The 17,838-nt window shown below is 34.1% G+C and overlaps 1 protein-coding gene across 3 annotated transcripts in view; it reads right to left on the bottom strand.

Moving 5' to 3' along the window:
* Window positions 1-231: 231 nt before the first annotated feature.
* The window catches only part of GLRA3 (glycine receptor alpha 3), a 62,735-nt gene continuing 45,128 nt past the window's right edge, over window positions 232-17,838 (bottom strand). For 2 of the 3 annotated variants that reach the window (XM_072335478.1, XM_072335480.1), the window contains exons 6-10: window positions 14,072-14,209; window positions 9,773-9,987; window positions 8,410-8,556; window positions 5,173-5,292; window positions 233-861 (exon numbers count right to left, since the gene is read on the bottom strand). In XM_072335478.1, coding sequence (XP_072191579.1) covers window positions 592-861; window positions 5,173-5,292; window positions 8,410-8,556; window positions 9,773-9,987; window positions 14,072-14,209 — 890 coding nt within the window. In that variant the 3' untranslated portion in view covers window positions 233-591. Of the gene's footprint in view, window positions 862-5,172; window positions 5,293-8,409; window positions 8,557-9,772; window positions 9,988-14,071; window positions 14,210-17,838 lie in introns of all 3 variants that reach the window. The other variant, XM_072335479.1, reaches the window with a different exon arrangement.

The following is a 17,838-nucleotide window of genomic DNA, read 5'->3' as shown; positions in this document are numbered from 1 at the left end:
CATACTGAATAAATTATATTAATTAAATGTTTCAACTGTGCACATTGCAAAACCACAGATCCTGTCCTTTGGACAAGAAGGAGTCCTTAAAAATCTAATCTCAAGTAATTTATCATTATTTTGTAAAACTGAAATAAAGTAGCAAATACTAATATATTCTCTAGTACTATGGGATTTACATAGACTATTCTGGATACTGGATTTTTTTTTTTTTTTTTTTTTTTTTTTTTTTGATTTAAAATACATGAGAGTTTAAAAAATCATTAAGGAACATTAAATAGTACTGTACAATTATACTAATATGTAACAGTATGTATAAACACTTGGCAGAAAAGCTTGAGTAGAGAGTGATTTACGATGAGTTGCTAATGTTTAGTTTGATCTAGAAACTTTGCAGTTGCAGGTGTCTTTTCTTGTGTCATTCTTCCATTCCACTGTGAATGGGCATTTCAAAGTAGGCAGGATCCTACTCGCATTTTGCTTTCCCCTCTTCAGCTCTTTTTGCTTTCCCATTCACTCTTCACATGCATGGTTCTTACAGAAAGCCTGCCACGGCAGACAGATCTCTATGGATCTCACGCCTCAGTCTTGTTATTGGTGAATGTCTTCATGCCGTATGATTTTGTAAATTACCCAGTAAAAAATGTTGAAAATCAGAAAGGCTAATGGGAAACAAGCTCTGGAAATTGTGTCTATCTTCTTGGCTCTGTCAATGAATACCTTTCTCATCTCATCAGGGCTTTTAGGTGCAGCTTGAGCAGGATTATTTGGCCCCTTTTGTGCCACTCCATCTTTTGCTTGCAGACATGGCCCCACTCCATATGCTGTAAAGCTGAACTGACTTTCCCGTGCATCATCATCCTGTTGAATGGAAAAAAGAAACAAACAAGATTTTACAGAAACCTTGCCAGTTACTAAATATCATTTACTACATTTCTACCTCAGTGACATTTTTGAATCCACTGTTTAAGTGGTTGAAATTTCAGCCCAAAGTTCATGTCAAAATACTGCAGCAGCTCCACTGAGTGCAGAATTTTTCTACTTGTTTGACTTTGTAATCTATTTAGAGAAAAGAGAAAGCTTAGTAAACAAGTTTACTGGCTTAGGAAACTAGTCATAATGAGGCACACATCTTCTTATTTGTTTTGATTTTCTGCATTTATGATAAATGCCTGCAATCTTCAACTGGGAAGACAGTTCTTTCAGACAGCACTCTTAACTCTTAACTCTATGTTGCTTAAAAGGATGAGATGGCTTCTAGTGATAACCTGCCACACAAGCAGTAACAGTGCTCATCAATGAGAATTCTGGCTATTTTATCTTTGTGTTTTTTTTATTTCTGCTGTTGCCTGTGTGTCAAATAAAGCAAACAGTATGTAAAGTATCTTAGTTTAGAATAGAAATAATATAAAATACTTAAAAATAGAATTAGTATCTTAAAAATATATAGAGTAAATTTTAAAATAAAATAAATAAAAGCTGAAGGCCAGAATTTTAATTCTGACAATTAAGGTGAAAATTGTAAAAAACATTCTGAATTCAGGTAGCTGTGAGTGAAAGTGGTTTTAAATCACAAGATAAGAACACAAAAGTAAATGATCTTGAAGATATATATATTTTCATAGCATAGGTTTCAGGAATGTTGCTTCTGTCTGGAAACTATGTTTCTTTATCTGGTTATAAATATTCTCTATAAAGGAGGTACAAGTGCGGAGTGATAAATAATAACCAGACTGCAAAGCCAGCACCAAATTTCATTTTGAAATACATTTCAACATATCTTTCTAGTGTATGCGGTACTCAAGGATAGTTCTATGATTTTGATGGCATTTGCAAGTTAAAAAAATCTTTTCCTATTTTTTATGTCTAATTTAACCTACTTGGTTTAACAATCTAGAATTCTGTAAAGCATGACAAAATATAACATTTTATTTCTTCTAAAAATTCTTATTAAGAATTTCTTAGCATTTTATTTCTTTTTTGGAAAGTAAGTATTCAAATAAGAGGAAGAAGCAGTCTTTTTTTTTCTGTTGATAGAAAAATTTTGATATTTTGAAACTGCTTAAAAGAAAATGATATGAACTTTACATTTACCACAGTAAGTAAAGTAATTAGTGTTTTGGTTCAATAATTCTGAAGCTTTTGTGTTTTAGGTAAACCTCTTTTTTTTTTTTTTTTTTTTTTTTTTTTTTTTTTGTGCCAACTTCTCACTTAGCTTAGCTTAAATCTCAACTTCAAAACTCTCAGTTTTGAAAATGTCAGTGTATTTGAAAATGTTTTTCAATGGATGATTAATTCTGAACATATTAAAGTTTTGATTAAATAGTACTTGGTAGAAGAATAAAATTCTTCATTTAGAAAACTACCAGTTAACTTTGTTAGCAATATTAGTTGAATCAGTTATTGGCAAGAGAATGTATATAAATTAGTAAGTTTGAAGTGAACAGCATGAACATTCAGCATGGCTGAATCACACAACTGCTGTAGTTGTAATCTAATTACAGTACTTTCTTGTATATTTAAGCTGAATAAACTGTTAGATGACTACAATTCACTGAAGCTGCCATACTTTGAATCTGTAACATACTTCTCATATAAAAACACTAACAAAAAAAAAAAAAAAAAAAAAAAAAAAAAGGAAAATTAACATGAAAGCAAAGGATGAGGAAAAAAAATCATTGATTCACTTCCATATGGAGATGAATAACAGAAATACAAAATGTTAGGATGAATTTTGATGACGTGATAAAACTAATTACTACAGTAGTGTTCCGCTCCTGTCAGAAAAAAGTGACATGGTTTAGTTGGTTTTTTTTTTTTTTCCATCTAAGATACTTCCCCACAGTATGACATGATCCATCTGTGAACAGGGCAAAGTTCTTTTCATTTTCTGATAGTTCATTGTATGGTGGGGCCTCTTTAGCATGTGATACTACTCCTGTTTCCAAACTTTTTGACTTCAGGCTTCACTTATAGGATTCCTGGATAACTGAGATTCCCCTTTCAGTTGTCCAGCTCCTATCTATTGCAGGTGCTGTCTCATCACATTATTTGAAGCCTTTGGCTATTGGATGCTCTCTCTCATTTTACTTGATTTTTTACTCTAATTCTAATGATATTGAAGTATCTTGTACTATAGTGTGTTATCTTGCATTCTGATATCTTATTTGGTAAATCACTTTGTTTCTCCTCAGATCGTTGCCACTGTTTTGATTTTAGGCAGTCTCTCTCTACCTTTTCCCCTTTTTTCCCTTTCCCCTTTCCTGGGGCTTGGATCCATGGGTTTCCCTGTCCTGCTAGTCATGGAACTGGGCCGAACCAGCCCATAAAACAGTGCCCATAATTGTATTCCAGAAGTGTTGTAGTGATGTATTCCAGTTATCAGAAGTTACAAATATGGTAGATGTGAGAATTTATGCTGTACTTGCTATTTCAGGAACTTTACACAAACAAAAATCTGTAAATTGGTTCTCCAGAAGATAATGTTTATGATTGCATCTGCTCAAAATGATTATAAAATAATTCTGCTGAGTAGCAGATTTCAGTTGGCTATGTTTTCAGGATGAGGCATTCTGTTTTCTCTTTACTGTCTCTGTTCTACATCTATCCAAGTTGAGCAATCCTCTAAAAATAGTTTAAAGGCCAGATTCCCGCTTATTTTTTACTTGTAGACATTCTGAACTTAATCTACAAGCAGGATGATCAGAAGTACTCTTTGCTGTTGAGGAGTTAATGTTAAGATTCTTCTAGAATTCTATCCCAGTGATGCTGGATGGATGGTGTCTCCACGATGGCAGGCAGGGTGGTTGAAGCCTGACAAGTCAGACTCAAGTGGTGGGGCTATAAAGCATACACAGGAAAGGGCACCTTATGGAACACTGGGTACTACCATAACTGTTTTCTGGTGTACCAGCTGGAATATCTAAGATGTAGTTCTTGAAGTTTTCTAGCAGGTTTGTAGTGTATAAAAAGCATTAATTTGGGAATAGGTTCATATCTAAGAGCACTCTTAAACGGGAAAGTTGCAGTTACTATTATTGTTGATAATAACATCTGAGTGCTTTTTTGAGAGCATTAATATAAAATGACAGCAGTACTCCATGTGCTTTTATAAATTGACTTGGCTACAGCCCTTTTTTTTTTTTTTTTTTTTTTTTTAAACTAGAAATGTTTCTGATAGTCCATGTGTTAACCACAGCTGTCACAGCTGTTGAAGTCATCTAATGGATGCCCTGCACATTTTTGTGGAATATCTTGACAGTGGGTCTTCTTGGAGAAGTCTATTGCATTTGGGGTGTTTTTTTCTTTCAAAATGTAATAATGAAGCTGTTTTCTGTGTGTGCATGTATTCATTTTAGTGCATAATTGTTTAAAAATAATGTTTTTTAATTTTAGATAAAACTTCTAAAGTTTAAATGCAAATGAACTTCAATAAAGCTTTGGCACGAATGTGCTTTTCACAAATACTGCTTTGGTACTAGCAATTTGAAAGTTATATGTAAATATGTTATTACCTCTGAATTGCTGTAATCAAAGAATGATAATTTTAGATAATGTATTTTAATTTAAAAAGTAGAAATTTTTGAAGGCCCAAGGAAATCTTAGTGATTAGTTTATTTTCTTACCAACATATTACTGCAGAGTACTCAGCTATAAAGTACTAGAATGCTTTCACTTTCTGTGGCCATGTGACTGTGCTCTTTCTCTTTGCATATTTAATAATACATATCTCCTGAGGAATAGTATGTAAATACTAAAAATATCTGTGTGGCCTTTTGACTGCAGGTTCTGGTAAGAGTTTGAGGATTTATTTGCAGCTGTGGCTTTGGTTATTTGAACACTATTGTTTATGACTTAACTGTTCTACACTGCAAACGGCTTGGTTTTAATTGCTAATCTGGTACCAATTGATTTCCCCTTGAACTGATGTCACTGATTCTTTGCAATTGCAGACAACAAAATTTTAATATGTTTTAATCCAGATTTAAACAGCTCAGAATAGATTACAAAATTAATGAGACAGATACCTTTCTTAACATTTCACGTCATCACATACAAGTAGCAATGAATGGAATCCACATGGGAAGACATTATTTCAGACAAAAGGACAGGGCCTCTGTTAATGACTGGATATCACATTTTGACAAATGGGACATCTTCTTCATAGTTTACCCTTAAATTTGTACTGTAGATTTGAGGCAAAGTCCCGTCTATAGGTCCTGCACATCTCAAGCCATTGCTATGCTGTAATGATTCATTGATTTCATTTCCATCAAGAATTCCCTCAAAATACTTTCAGCAAAATGGATGGGTTGACCAAAAAGAAAACAAAAGAAAAGAGGTATGATTACCATTAAAGACAATCTAGTTTGCATGTCTATTTTCCTCACTAAAGATACCTGTGATCTTTAGATTTTGGAAAATAGAATTCAAAGATTGACTGTTCTTGAAAACTAAATATTTTAAAAGCTAATCTAAAATTACTGGTATTTAACATAGGTACACAGTTCATGCTTTTTTCCCCATACAGAATAAATGCAACTAAGTATAAGCACTGATTATAGGTATGTTTTGGTGGTCCTATACAGTTCTTCTAATTTTGACTTTTTTTTTCTTTTGTTTCTCAAGACCTAAAGAAGGGTACATTTAAATAAACAATTCATATTCATTCATTCTGAAAGTGTTTTCATCACATCAGCAATATAATATTTGTGAAACTTGTCTTCATTAGATAGATTTCCTTCTCAGACAGAATTAAAGCACAATAGATCAGATGCTGACTACCAAATGACGTTTTAAACTGGGAGTAAAAATTTACATATTCTCAAGATGTATTTTGCCATTTCTGTAATCATAAAGAAACAAGAAAATAATCTCCTATTGTGACACCTACTGGACAAAAAAGCAATGGATAGATTGCATATTATGGTGCAATAACTGCTTTTATGTTTTTATTTGTGTGTTTATAACAAAATCCCAGACTTGCTCAAAGCATCTACAAATTTTTGTCACTTCTGTAGGAATTGTATTGGGCTTCTAAAAAGCAATATGCCTTTCAGTTATTTGGACTCATTAATGAGGTCCATAGTTACAACGATAAAAATGGTAGCCAGAGGGTGCAGTTATACCTAAGAATCATCTTTGATGTTTCAGCTACTGTTGCCCAGGAAGAGAGGCAGCAAGTATTGTATTAAAGTGGGTAAGAAGGAAGCAGTGGTAAGAAAAAAAAATAAAATAGCAAAAGGAAAATGGCAAAGACAGATGAGCTTTAGGTGCCAAAACCTCTTGATACATCTCTGTACGTTGTATTGTGTACAACTGTATAGTTTTTCTTGAAATTCAATTATTTTCCTCAGATTCTGATCATATAGTTTTTAAGAGTATTTATATCTCCTATGTTTTTAATCATTAGTAAGAAAGAATAACCAATTATTTTGATTAGATTTATGAAAGACACCAAGCTTGGAGAATAAAGCAAATCTATTTGAGCATATGTTTTTAACCAAAATTAATCCAACAATTTGAACAGAGAGTCCAAAAAATATAGGGCCATAATCAGTAGGTGTATGAGCAAGGTACTACATTTAGCACAGAATAATCAATTTCATGAAAGAAAATAGTTCTGCAGTAGTTCTGGAAAAAGATCTGGAATTTATGGAAGTTCACAGTCTTGATATGGATGAATCTTATGCTGTTGTTAAAAAGTCAAGTAGCAAATTGTTTTGCATAATCATGTGTATATTACTTGCAGGATTTGATCCTTTGGCTGTTTGCAGCTGTTACTGGCTACTCCTAATACTGAAAATATGATTTTTAGAAACTATGTGGCTTACAGGATTTCCAGGGAAGGAGGATGACAGTAAGCTAAAGTGTGGGAACATGCCCTGAGGGAAAGGATTGTACAAACTAGTCCAGCAAAACACTTAATTCCATTAAAAATAGACTGAAAGTACACTCACAAGAAATATCACTCAACACAGTTGTTTATATCTGACATGGGGCACATCTATCATGGCCCACCTGCCCAGTAGTCTGTATCTGCCCAGCCTATCCCCCACAGTCCAAATCTTCAAGCAGCTTTTAGAGAGCTGCCATATTTTCAAGTAAACACCCTGCCACAAGGAAAAATAAACAAGCAAACAAAAATAAAATAAAAAAAATATAAAATAAAAAATCTTGCCTTCCTCATTTGTGTCACAGAAAGAACATTTTTCTGCTGCTGTCAGCAAACAAATAAAAAAATAATAATATATATATATTTAATGGGGACAAATTCAGAAAGCAGACACACACAGTCTGAATCACCCTCTAAGCAATGGTAAATGAGCTTCTGTATGCACCTGAACAAGTCTGAGCACACAGGAAGAGGCAAACATACAAAAATGTCTTTTTTTATATGAATGTCTAGCCTGTCTTTTAATGGGGACTCTTGCTAGTTGACACTGCTTAGATATGCTTTCCAAAGTTACAGATTTTCAATATCATCTAAGTAAAAAGTTTAAAAATAAAACAACTTGGAAATGAACTTCTTGTGATGTAAGGAATAAATTGAGTTTAGTCTTCAGGAATGAAAGATGCCTGAACTTGTCATGTTGCTACAGTCAGACTTCCATCCACACTGTAGGTGTTGACTGAATGCCAGTGAAAAAGCTCTGCATGACAGCAGTGGTGGGTACTCTTTGAATGAGAAGGCAGAAGAAGTATTTTCTCTTTGAAAAATCAGAAGTAGGCATTTTTGGATGCTGTTGTAAAACATTTTGCTTATCACAAATTTAAACTTGTAACCTTACTTGCTAGACTTTACACATTAGCAGTGACTTCCTTTAAAAGTAGTTGAGATGCTTCTGCCATAAAATAAATATAAGTAGCCATTGCTCTATTAAAGCTCTTTGCTAATTGCATGAACCATTTACACTAAATTGACTCATGGGAAAATACTCTTCTTGGCCCCTTAAAAAATGTATATCCCACAAATAAAATCAATTCAAGAATTAATTTCTATGTTAAAAATACATGAAATACAGCTGTTAAATCTTTGAACTGCCTACTAGAGTGAAATAAGGAACAATATTTGTTGAATCTTAATTCTGTACAAAGTGCTGCAAGTACTAGTCATATTGATCCACTGAAGTATAATCTGACTCTTCTAACGCAGCAAATTCGTGTCTGTGCAGATGGCTCCCACATGGCCCATGCCTCATTTAAAGCCCTCTTAATCCTCCTTTTGAGAATTCAAGTTGGATTTATGCAGCACATAGTCCTTGTAGTGACCCTCTGCCGAGAGTGGATTTCATTTTGTGCCGCCATTTTATTTATATTGCCACTTTAAGCAGCAGTGTGTTTACCAAACTGAGCCCATATCCCAGCATAAATTAGTCCCTTCCAAACTGCGAATACTGTTAGGTTTACCTTGTTCTTCTTCCTCTTCCGCCGGAATCTCAGGAGTTCTTTATGCTGCCTTGACACAAAATTTACAGCTGCATATTCCAAAAGCGCAGAAAATACAAAGAGCAGACAAACAGCCATCCAGATGTCAATTGCTTTGACATATGACACCTAAGAAGAAAATAGAGAAGAAGACTAAATATTTTCAAAGCAAAGATGTAAAGTTTATCATTTCATGTGAGGAAGAAGCTCATTAATATCTCCAAATGCTAACAATCTTTTTTGAAACAATTTTTCACATGAAAGTTCAATAATAAGAGAGAAAACAGTAGATTACTTATATTTTAATGATTATTTTTAAGTGTCATCTTTCACAAATGTGTTTACTGTTTTTCTTCCTAACAGGTTCTCTTAATGTACTCTATATCTTATTATAAACCAAGTAATCCACAATGATCACATGCTCTTGCTCCATTTCTCCCAGTCAATGAAGCTAAGAATTATTCTCTTATACTTATTTAATGTTCCCAGACTAGAAATTAGGTGATAGATGTGAGATGCAAAACTCTGATATGTTCATTTTTTCTACTAATACAGTCAGAGTAAATTAAAGATATAGATTTAAATTCAGTAGAAGCACTGAAAATGAGTTACAGAACTGATGAACTCACTGCAGTCCTTCGTTGCCAAGCTCAGCTCCAGGACATAATCTGGACTGCAAATATGGAACATTCTCTGTGTAGAGATTTACAAGAGTTTTATCATTTAAGACAGCAGAGCTAGCATCAGGCCTCAAGAATGTGAAAAATATGTCTGCATCTCCCTTTGGTAACCCCTTACTTTCTTGCTTTTCAGAGTTTTTACAGTGTTTCATTTTCTCATCCACTGATGCTACACTCCGGCAGATTAAGATCCATATACAAAAAAATGTAGAAAAATGTAAGCAGCAAACTTACTGTAAAAATCCATATTAAAACTAATACAGAAGTGGAATTAGTTTTTATTGTGTACATTTTTTTTCACCACTAACTACAATGAAGATGGTAAGGGAATAACAACTCAAAGGAAAAACAGCCTTTAAAGCAATTCCCTTTAGAAATTCAGTCATATTTGGTAGCACATTGCTAGATATTGGGATCTAGAAAAGGACAAGCTAGTTAACTGATCTCAAGTAGCACTCATTTGGTACAGACAAACATTGTTTTCATCGCTTGTTGAGGTCTATGGTATTTAGCATGCAATTGGATAAATATTTCAAAGCTATTTACCTCCTTCAGAATAATAAGTGTTATTGATCAAAATGTATAGGATTGACTTAAGGAGTTTATTTGCCACATAATGTTTTACTTTGTATTAATGCGGTACACATGCAGGAAATTCCACCTACCTTTGGAAGTGATGCTCGTGAGCCTGAGCTTTGTGTTGTCATGGTCAGTACAGTCGTTATGCCTAAAGCCACTCTGGCTGGAGCTGCATCCATATTGATCCAAAATGACACCCAGGAGAGAATCACGATCAAAAGACTTGGTATGTACATCTGGATGAGATAGTAACCCATCTGTCTTTCGAGGTGAAATCGGACTTCAATACATGTGAACTTTCCTTTTTATAACAAAGAATAAATATTCAATAGAAATACGTAGTTATCTAGAGTGTATGCTGCATCAAATATATTTCTTCTTTAATGAATGGTGTTTTAATTCTCATTACGCCATTGCAAAAAGATTAACTGTGGAAAGAAAGTGGTCTGAAAAACTGTAAATTTAAAAATTAAATAAGTTCTGGAACACTTATTTCCTTATAAAAGCAATGAGGTGTTAGAGACACAGATCATTGTGACATAGAAAAATTACTCTGTGTGATCACATTTTTTTTTTATCCCACTTAATGTTTGGAAGTATTATTGGCTGCAAAGAAAAACCTTGTACTCCCATTATGTTTTGGTTCAATTTTAAGCTTACATTATTTTTTCTTTATTCCAATGAATTGGAAGAAAATGTAGTGACAACAGTGCAGGTGCTAGGTCATCAACAAGAGATCCCCTAAAGTATTTCCCTTTACCTCCATTCAAATTGTTTCAACTTAAAAACAGAAACAGACTTACGAATGGGCTACTTCAAGAAACAGATTGAGTAGCCTTATTTTTCTGAATACTGAGCATCAAGCAACTTCTACTGATTTAAAAGAACTAGAACAAAAAAAATCTGTCTGCACATAGAAGGGCCAAAACGTGTGATCAGGGTTTTCTCTGATCTAGGCATTTTACTCTGTAAATTGTAGATTTTTTTTCAGAGATCCTGACCTGATCTCATTATATTTTCTAATTCTACTCAATGCTTACATTAATCAGGCATAAACTGTGCTGAAGGCAATGTTATTACTATAAATACTGTATATGTGAAAGTTTTTATCATAGCAAGAAATATATATTTGACAGATTTCCTGCTTATTTGAATAATTGCATTTCTTAATTCCAAATTTAATATGGAAAGACTTTTAGTTATTTATTTCTTAATTGATATGAGGGTTTTCTTTCTTGATATGCTTTCAAGTAGCTTTTGATAGCATTTTCCTATTTCAGCTTCATCTGCCAAAATGCTGTTTTATAAGAAATGGTTCCATTAACAGTGCATTAATATTTATCATCCTAATGACATTTATGTATCAGATTTATGAAAGATTCAAAGAACAAGCTTGTTCTTTACTTGGTATACTATGTTATGCTCTAACATTAGCCATAAGGAAATGAATACTACATAAAGTGAAACACAAATGCATTATAAGTGCTTGGAATTATATTCTGAATTTTGTTGTTTTCATAGTATTTCTTTTAACAGGCCACTAGTTATTTCTACAGTGCTATAGTAAATTCCATTGTGTCAAACCTTTATTCTGCCAAAGGACACTAAATAAATAAATAAATAATAAAATCAAACTACCATATTTACAAAGGCATTAGTTATAAAATGTACATGCTAAATGTACATGTTGTAAATCTTTTTAACTCCACTGAATGTGTGACTTAATATTCCTGCCTTCCTCTTAGGCCCAGTGAGTTTTTGCACCTGCCAGTCCACATAAGAGCAGATGGAGTTACATTGACATTGGGATTTTCCCCTCAGCTGTAGTCTGCTTCCCAGCCAACACTGCTGTGTTCCTCCTCTCCTCTGTTCCCATTAGTGCTGAACTTAATAGGCAGCAACTTCCCAGGGAGACAGGTGCCTACCCAAATAGAAACCCCTCTGTTTTTGCACAGATTACTAGTCTTTCTTGTCTATAGGATACATCAGAGGAAAAAGGCAGCAAACAGAAGTCAGTCTTAGCAGAGACTATTTGCAGCAGTTCTTGGTCTAACTGTAGAAAGGGTGTTGTTAGTTTTTGCCCTTCCTGGCTAAAATCAGAACCACCTGCATAAACTTGGCTGAAGCAGAATAAAAAAGCAACATACGCACTAGCAGATGCAAGCTTCAGCTAGGAAGCAGCCAGCAGAAGCTGTGCTGTTTTTTCCTAGCTGAAGCCATCATCCAGCTGTGATCTCCTGTTTTTTTCCTGTAGTCCATTTCAAATTCAAAGTCAGGTTAGCTGTGGTTTAGTGTTTGCCTGGGTGCTTGGATGGATCAGAAGAGACACACTCATGCAGTGATCTCAGCCTGCGAAAGAGAGACCATCAGCTAGGAGCACTGCACAAATAATTCATTCTCAGTACATTAGAGGTGAGCACTAGTTCAAAATATAAAATATCCAACACATGTCAAATGTTGGATGCAGACAAACTAAGGCCTAACAACCAGCCAGTCAATGGGCCAGAATTTTGCTAGCTGTGAATATTTGCTAACATCATTTGGGGCAATTCAACTGTTATCATGGTCCTTTCTTCCAGCACTGCAATTTCCCCCCTGAAGAACAGCTAGCGGCTCAGATTCAGCATAAGATTGAGTTCTGATAGAGAACAGGAAAGAGGCTGAGACTTCTTCAGTGACTAGAATGCACTCAGCCTAAATGGCTGACTTAGATTTAGATCTGCTAGTAGAACGTAAAGTAAGATTCTGTTCTGTACAATGGTTTTATAGACACTAAACCTGATTTTTATATGGATGAAATAAAACATCCAGATAATGTTTGTTCAAAACAAAACAAAACATCCCTGGGTAGACCATGGGGGAACACATACCCTGCAAGATCTATCTGCAGTTCTACTTCCATACTGGAGAATTTAATGACTTTTCTATTGTACTTTGGTGGTAGTCCTAGAGGGAGAATCAGAACAAGTAGACTCTGGAATAAGCCTCAAGATGCTATTTGACTGCTTGTAGGAACTGATGCAAGGTAGCTACTGGCCATTATGACTTTCACTGTGTATGGGAAATTAGTAATCACAGCCTGAACCTCTGATTAATCAGCTGAGGCAAGTGTTGGGTCAGTTGTGGGAGCACAGGTGAGAGTAATTTAGCTGTGCTCCCGGAAGGGGTGGAGCTTGAGTCCACATTCCTCTAGACCTCATTTAAGGGCTGGCCACCACTAAGGAAGCATCTCTTGGAGATTGCTCCCTGGTGGGGATTGCCTCAGTATTTCCTGGTGAAGGTGTCTGTATTGGTGAGTTTTTCCTTATAAATAGCCTTTTGAATATCTGTTATCATCTTTGTATCATTCCACCTTACACACTGTTTCACCAATCTAAATAGAAATCGTTAGAGAACCTTCAGTTCTCTGCCCTTAGGGTATCAGGGCAGCTGTGATACATTCAGTGTGGAAAAGCACTTTTATTTTCACTGCAACAGGATGTTCTTTATGAATGCTGCCTGCTGAATTTTCTCCCTTCTATCAATTCAGCAAAATATGAATAAGCTAGTTTGAAACTTAAATTTCAAGTTATGTTTAGCATATCAATAATCACAATAGAGAGCAGACTTTGAAAGAATGGATGAATGAAAGAATCCTAAGTGCTTTGTTTGTTTTTAACTTGATGAAGATGAAAGCTGTGTACTCTTAGAATTTGCTATATATATATTTTTAGAGGATTATTATGCTTGTGATAATCCAAAGGCAGCTTTGTTTACAATTAGAAACAGAATGACTAAATTAGTAATGATAAAACTTTGTTTTTCCAGTATCCTAGAGGTGATAAGCTAAACATAACATCACAGTCAAAGGTCTCCACTCTGGAAAGCCTCATCTAGTTTGTACACTCATCTATGGTACAGCAAGGATACTTTCAGCTGGTCTGCATTTTTTCCTTGCTATTAAGAAACAAGGCAGGGATAGCTTAGAAGCCCATATGGGCTTAGAAGAAGTAATAGAGTCTTTTCCTGATGTAGCCAGGCAGAGCCTAGTGCACATCATACGGACTCTTTGGTCTTGGCAGTGCTTCAGATCCTGAAGTGTGTATGTAGTCTTAGCTCTCACAATAAATAAATAAATAAATAAATCCAACTCCTGACTGAATTACTTCTTTATTCTTTCAAATATATATTTTCTTAAGCTTATTGAGATAGAAGTTTTCTCAGCCACCAGGAGCTTTTGTTTCATAGTGTCAATTGTTTAAAACTACCTTGTCCTGAAAAATGTACCTGTATGTTTCAATCTTGTGAGTTCACTGAGAATATTAAATAAACAAATAAACTTATCCAAAATAACAATAATGTAAAATGATGGCTTTTTGGTTTTCATCACTAATATGCTTTCCTACCTGTATTGTAATGCTTTGTGCAGTAACACAAATCCTTTTCTTCTTTCAACAGAAACTGTGGCAGGGTGAGGCCTTCTGCTACTTGAACTGCTCCTTTTTCTTGCCATTCAAAAATGAGATCATTCATTGTGTATCCAACTAAAAAAAAAAAAAAAAAATACACTCTAAGTCAGTGGCAAACTTTGAAAAGCAGGGACATACCAAGTAGTGATGACTTCAGCAAATGCTATTAAAGTAGAAAATGCAACAGATCTCTTTGGGCTATTTAGTGAAAAAGTATTATTTGCCATTCTCAGACACACTGAGCTAGGAAAAAGTAAAGTTTTCTTCTTTGAAATCTTAATAGTTAGGTAGCATCAAGGTCAGCTATGTTTGGCTCATTTTTATGTATTTATTCTCCCTTGCCCCATCATATTTCCCTCTCATTCTATATGGAATGAAATGTCAGACTGTCGAAGTTATATTTATGGGCTTATGTCAATTTGTATTAATTTAGATACAAATTCTTGAAAGGAAGCAATGAAAACTTATCCAGCAGTGAGGTGTTATTTGAACTGAAAAAATACTTTTCTCTAACTCTAGTGGAAAATGTGGAAAAACAATTGATCGTAATCTCATACTAGCAGACTGTGAAGAACGAGCTGGCACTAAATACTCAGATTCCTGTATTTATTCTTACCTCATGGATGTACAATTAAATAAAAATCTTAACAGTAGCTGAAGTATTTACCAATGGGCAGACCTTGTATAAAGTAAATAGTTTTTCCTTGTATTTATATCTGTCTCTCAGCTGAATATGTGCGTGGACTTTCAATGGGGAAAACTTATTATATATCATATCCACTGTATATGTCATAAAATATAACCTTGGCATTTTATTCCAATGTTTTTCTGTTTATGTTGTCTGTTTGTGACAACTCAAAAAGAAAAAAAAAAAAGCTTCCTATTCTCATTAAGGTTTTATTTATTTTTTCTCAGGATTTAATGAAATCAGACAATGTGAGATTTTAAGACTGAAATCTAAAACTAAATGGCTTCTATTGTTGAAATAGCTTGACCCAAAAGGGTACACTTGGCTCATATATAATAGATTGAAGCATGAGGAAAAGAATGGAGTCATTTTTACATCTAAATTATACAGCTTTCATCCATTTAGCTTCTTTGCAACATTTCTTTTCCACTTTACTCCAAAGCCAATGAGCTGTTAAGAATAACCTGCTGATAAATCAAATTATCTTTTAACCTTTCAGTAACAATTTAGTGTTTAAATATAGTGTTCAGAAAATACTGAAATTTTGAATTCTAGTGAGGGAAATTAACGCTTTGTTATGCATACATAAATCTTTCCCTTGTTGTGTTCAATGACTTTATTACTCTTCGAATATATCTACAAATACTATTCAGACATGCTGTTTTGATATACTGGCCTCAGATCTGAAACATGCTTCATTCTTTCTGATCTGTCTTTGTTGAATGTTTCTGCACATTTATAGTCACTGATTCTTAATTTAAAACAGTTTGCAACACATTCAGATTTGTTGTTTCTTCTGGAGAGTACCCTTAATACTAAGGTTTTCACAAGCATTTAGAATGACACTGGTTTATCTTCTTTGGTATTTTGTTGGGACTAGATGAAAATAATAAAAACAAACCATATCCTTTTAAATAAGTGCATGAATTAAATGTATATTTTTCATCTATGCTTGCACGCATGACACTATAAACACCAATTTAAAATTCAATATAAAATGTCATAAACAAGAAAAATTCAAAAATATAGCTCTTACCCGGCTTTGCGTGTATTCAGACAAAAAGTGGTTGTGTGTAAAGATTAGCATTTGAAGCATGTAGATTATGGCCAGAAGTTATATCTCCTGAGTAAAACTCATTGAACTGACAAGAAACAACTGCCGCGTCAAACGGTATTTCACTAAATCAAATTCATTCATCTCTAATGTATTTTTAACTTTGAATATCTACTTTGTCCACTAATTCTTCAATAATGTAATATAAGAAAAATGGTAAGTATAGACAAAGTACTGATATAATAGTTTAATAGTCTACATTTTAAATACTCAAATACAGCTTTATCATTCAATACTGTAACTCTAGTTTTGTAAGACTGTATTGAATCAGTAAATGTATATAGAAGAACAAAATGGAGATACAATTTTATGTTATTCCAAAACAAACAAATGGTATATTGTATATCTTACTTCTATTAGATATATTGACTTAGTCTCTATTAAATTTTTCTCCCTTTATTCAATATGAAATACAAACAAACCAAACAAATGTGCCCAATGACACTAATTTGTCCCTGGATTTTCTTTATTGGGCACTGTTACCTATCACAGGTATCCTTGCTTTTCTAAATTAAAATATTTTAGTGTTTGATACGGTTCCAAACAATTTGATGAATATGTTTTTCCACCTATCACATCATTCTTTCATGCCTGCATGAGAAAAAGGAAGAATACAGTGGAAAGTATCTTGTTATTTGTAGACATGAAACAAAATCAGAGAACTTGTAAGAAAGAAGTGCAAGAACACACTGGAACTCCCCAGATACTCTGAGCAAAACAGGTAAATATGTTTGTTTCTTAACTGCTTTCATGAAGAAAACCTGCTGCATAGCACAGTAGTTAGCACTTAGTGCTGGTGGGTATTGTGTGCATGGGGCATGTTGGGGAACAGGAGAATATCTATGGAAATACTTTTTAAAATGAAGATTAGTAGTTATTATACTGTGGTTTAAATACAATAACAATTTAAGTGCATGGTATTATGTGAACAAGAAGCCTAAAGATCAGATATGGAGCATGTAAGTTTTGTGAACTCTATTGAATAAGGTAATTTATGTTTCCTATTGAAGTGGCCTAGCATCGTGAAGACATTGTAGCATATTTTGAAGTTACCATGAGGTTCAGTCTCAGCAACATTGACAAGCTGAGACTTATGGTCTTGATATGAATAAGGCACCAAAGCATTTAGTACCATCAAATGTGGGGATTGTGTGCACAGCAAGTTAAAAAAACATAGGGAGCTTTGGAAAGGAAAATTTTGGAGTGTCAAGGTCAGAGTGTTATGTTTTAGATTCAGGATCCTACAATTGCCAGTCATGAATGTTTACAATATTGAAATTATGTGGATAAATTTAAAATCCTGAAGCCACCACTTGAGTTCTGTGGGGCTATATATATCATTCATGCATATGTATGTGGCAAACTGAGGCCTACATTTGCAAAATGGAAATCTGATTAGATACTGTAACAAAGCAGGTCTGCATTTACTTTACTCAGCTGCAGAATAAAAAGTACACTCATCCATCTGCTGCTGAAATAACTTGTACAGAAATAAAAATGAAGGTGAATAAAGTAGTTCACTGCCTGTATAAGATCAGCTACTCCTAGCTGAGCAAAAATGGATGACTGAAGTGAGTAACGAGCTCTCCTTGTGCTGGGTTTATGCAGCACCATCTACACTGATCAAGCTTATAATTAGAGCTAAGTGTTTCTGAAACACAACTGCAATTAAAAATAATTGATCTGAATGTGGCTACATTGAATAGTATAATTCAACAAGACAGATACCTTCTCTGCGTGGTCTTATTTTCTGGCTGATGCTCTTGCTAGGAGAGGAAAGGGCACATTAGTTATGCTTTTTGTCTGTGTCTTGTAATGTTCTAAGAATGAAAAAGTAGGGCATTGTTGGAAGAAGGTCTGTTAGCTTCTACATTTGATATCACTGATGTACAGCTTGTTTCA

Source organism: Excalfactoria chinensis, chromosome 4 (genome assembly GCF_039878825.1).
Source record: "Excalfactoria chinensis isolate bCotChi1 chromosome 4, bCotChi1.hap2, whole genome shotgun sequence".
Lineage (NCBI taxonomy): Eukaryota > Metazoa > Chordata > Aves > Galliformes > Phasianidae > Excalfactoria > Excalfactoria chinensis.
The sequence above is the reverse complement of the archived record's forward strand: the minus strand, read 5'-3'. Positions and strand labels throughout refer to the sequence as shown.